The 2,791-nt window shown below is 45.5% G+C and overlaps 1 protein-coding gene across 1 annotated transcript in view; it reads left to right on the top strand.

Annotated features, from left to right (window-relative positions):
• The window catches only part of cryba1l1 (crystallin, beta A1, like 1), a 5,384-nt gene extending 2,624 nt beyond the window's left edge, over positions 1-2,760 (top strand). Inside the window, exon 5 of the mRNA XM_020595038.1 lies at positions 2,563-2,760. Within this exon, the coding sequence (XP_020450694.1) occupies positions 2,563-2,710 (148 nt within the window). The 3' untranslated portion in view covers positions 2,711-2,760. The remainder of the gene's footprint in view (positions 1-2,562) is intronic.
• Positions 2,761-2,791: the final 31 nt, after the last annotated feature.

The following is a 2,791-nucleotide window of genomic DNA, read 5'->3' as shown; positions in this document are numbered from 1 at the left end:
GCCCCCCCCCCAATGCCGCCCGGCTGCCCGGTTCGCCCATGCCAAAAACCGCCACTGCCCAGCGGCAATAATAGTAGAATAGTAGAGAAATACAAACTGTCTACTTTATAACAGCAAAACAAGACTTATTCAAAGTGGTTTAGGTGAAAATGGAGTTTAACTCTGAGTTCAGGGAAAGTCATGTTTTCACCTAACCTGCTTTAACCTGCAGGTTTTTAAATGGTTTTGAATGTTACTACGGTGGCCTGTTAGCTTACAGCACATTGGACTGACACATTGCGATTTTGAATGTAAACATGCAGAAAATTCAGCATTCAGAGCCGTGACGTCATCAACGGCATGGCTTTGGTCTTCGTGACGTCACCGAGTCTCGCGCAGAAGCTCACCTAATAACTGCAGCTTCACAGGCAGTCAGACCACTTCTGAACTTCAGTAGAGGTACCACGCTGGTGAGCAAGAGAGATTAACTCGACAAACACACGTTAAACAACATCTATTCAGTGAAATACTTCGGTATTCATGTCAAAAGTGATTCTTCCAGTAAAAAATGGCAAGTTCTACCGATAAACCCCAAACCTGTAAAACCAACATACAGACAGCTTCCGGGAACAAGATCATGAACTGCGAAGCCCTTCATGAGGAAATCAGGAGGCTTCAGGGGATGCTGAGCAGGGGCAGAGAGAGTTTTATCTATGAACAGAACTGGAGGATCCAACTTAGCCAAGAGCTAAGTGACACAAAGGAACAGCTGGCTTACCACAAAGCCAAGACTGAATCCTTTATCAACAAGCAGAAAGAAACTAGAAAGGAGCTTGAAAGACTGAGGCAGTACAGTGATGCTGAAGCTCTGAACGCCTCAAACATTGCCACTCAGGTGGGCAATGACATCAAGAGAAAGAAGAAGAAAGATCTTCAGAGAGATTACGAGGAGCTGAAGGTGGCATACGCCATATGCCAGGACAGGTTTACGGGTGAGCTCAATATGGAGAGGAACAAGATCAGCGCTCTCCAAGAAGAACTGGAGAAGCTCAGAGCTTCACACCATGAGCTCAGCGTGAAAAATCAAAAGGATGCCCTCGCTCTCAAACAACAGGTGGAAAGTCTTCACAGTGAGCATGAGACGGAAAACAAGTCTCACCGCGACACCGTGGAGCTGATCGACACCCTGAAGGCGGAGAAAGACAAGCTAAAGTTGGAGAAAGACACCCTTCAGCGTGAGCTAGAGACTGAAAAGCTTTCTCATGCAGCAAGGGTGGCGCAAGATCTCCAGCTGATCGACACCCTGAAGGTGGAGAAAGATGCCCTTCAGCATGAGCTACAGACTGAAAAGCTGGCTCATGCCGACAGGATTGAAAAAGATCTCCAGCTGATCGACACCCTTCAGTGTGAGCTGGAGAATGAAAAGCTCCATCATGCGGACAGGATGGCTCACTCATGCCGACAGGGCGGAGCAAGATCTCAAGATGATCGAGACTTTAAGGACTGAGAAAGACAGCCTTAGTCAAAAGATGGCAGAGGAGATGATGAACATGCAGAAGGAAGCTGATCACAAGGTCATGCTCTATGAGAGAATACTGGAGCCACTGAGAACCATGCTCGACATGCAGGTCTCACTCAACAACCAGCTCTTAGCTAAGCTCAATGCTAAGGAAGTCACCAGCTGTGAAGAGCATGATGACCCTGAGGAACAGCATGAGGATGGACAATGTGAGGACCAGGACTCTCTCCCTGGTGCCTTCCACCATGAACTGACAGAGAATGCTGTGGTTTCTGAACAGATCGCCACAGGGACAACTAAACCAAAGTCTCGGTGGAAAAGATTTCGTCACTTTCTGGGGTTGAGGAAACCACAGAAGTGGAAGAAATAAACCCAGCTTCTCCCAACAGCAGATATTTAAAGTTGAATAATCTGCTGTTAAAACTTTCTAAACAAATGAACCAATTACTCCAGATGTTTTACTAAATTACATGACAGGGCTGTCAGACATGTACTGACACCCCAAAAATAAAAAAAAATACTTTACTTCTTTTTGAAAATAAAAATATTTAAACTACATTTATGCTGTAATCATACTTTGATCACTCTTTTGCAAAATTTTCTTTGATAGTTTTCCCTGAAAGGGTCGTTGTTCTTTGAGTGTGGCTCCTCCTGTTTACACTATATACAGTAGTTGTGCAAATTACAGTACACAAACCATAAAATGTTCACTGCTCAGTGTTTTCAGTTGTCTTTACATTCAGTGTCGACATGTAGGAAATGAAGTGGGCCCACGATTACCATGCTGAATGTGTAAACAATTCTCTCTAACTTGTCCTCATGACCACAGTTTTCACTCCTTCTACATAAGTTCATTTCAGTTTTCACTTTACACACTTTATCTCAAATAAATCATTGTATATTGTTATAATTCCTCATGAGTTTGTACAGTATGTAGTAGACATACATGCTGAAAGCTCTGAGCATTAATTAAATCGCAGAGCTTCCACACTTGTCACAGCAACTCAGACACCGCTGAAAATAGCCCCATTAACCTTTGCTGCACCTCTTTGCACATCCCACAGCTTCGTCTGCTACCAGTACCCTGGCTACAGGGGCCAGCAGTACATAATGGAGTGTGAGAGACACAGTGGAGACTACCAGCACTGGAGGAACTGGGGCTCCCACTGTCAGACCCCCCAGGTCCAGTCCATCAGGCGCATCCATCACTGAGAGGAAGACAGGCCGAGACTGAGGCCACAGTCCTCGGACAGCAGCACCCCCCCCCCATCCTTTCCTTCCCTTTGACTTGAC

Source organism: Monopterus albus, unplaced genomic scaffold (genome assembly GCF_001952655.1).
Source record: "Monopterus albus unplaced genomic scaffold, M_albus_1.0 scaffold2.1, whole genome shotgun sequence".
Classification (NCBI taxonomy): Eukaryota; Metazoa; Chordata; class Actinopteri; order Synbranchiformes; family Synbranchidae; genus Monopterus; species Monopterus albus.
Note: the sequence above shows the minus strand (reverse complement) of the source record. Positions and strands in the feature narration are given on the sequence as shown.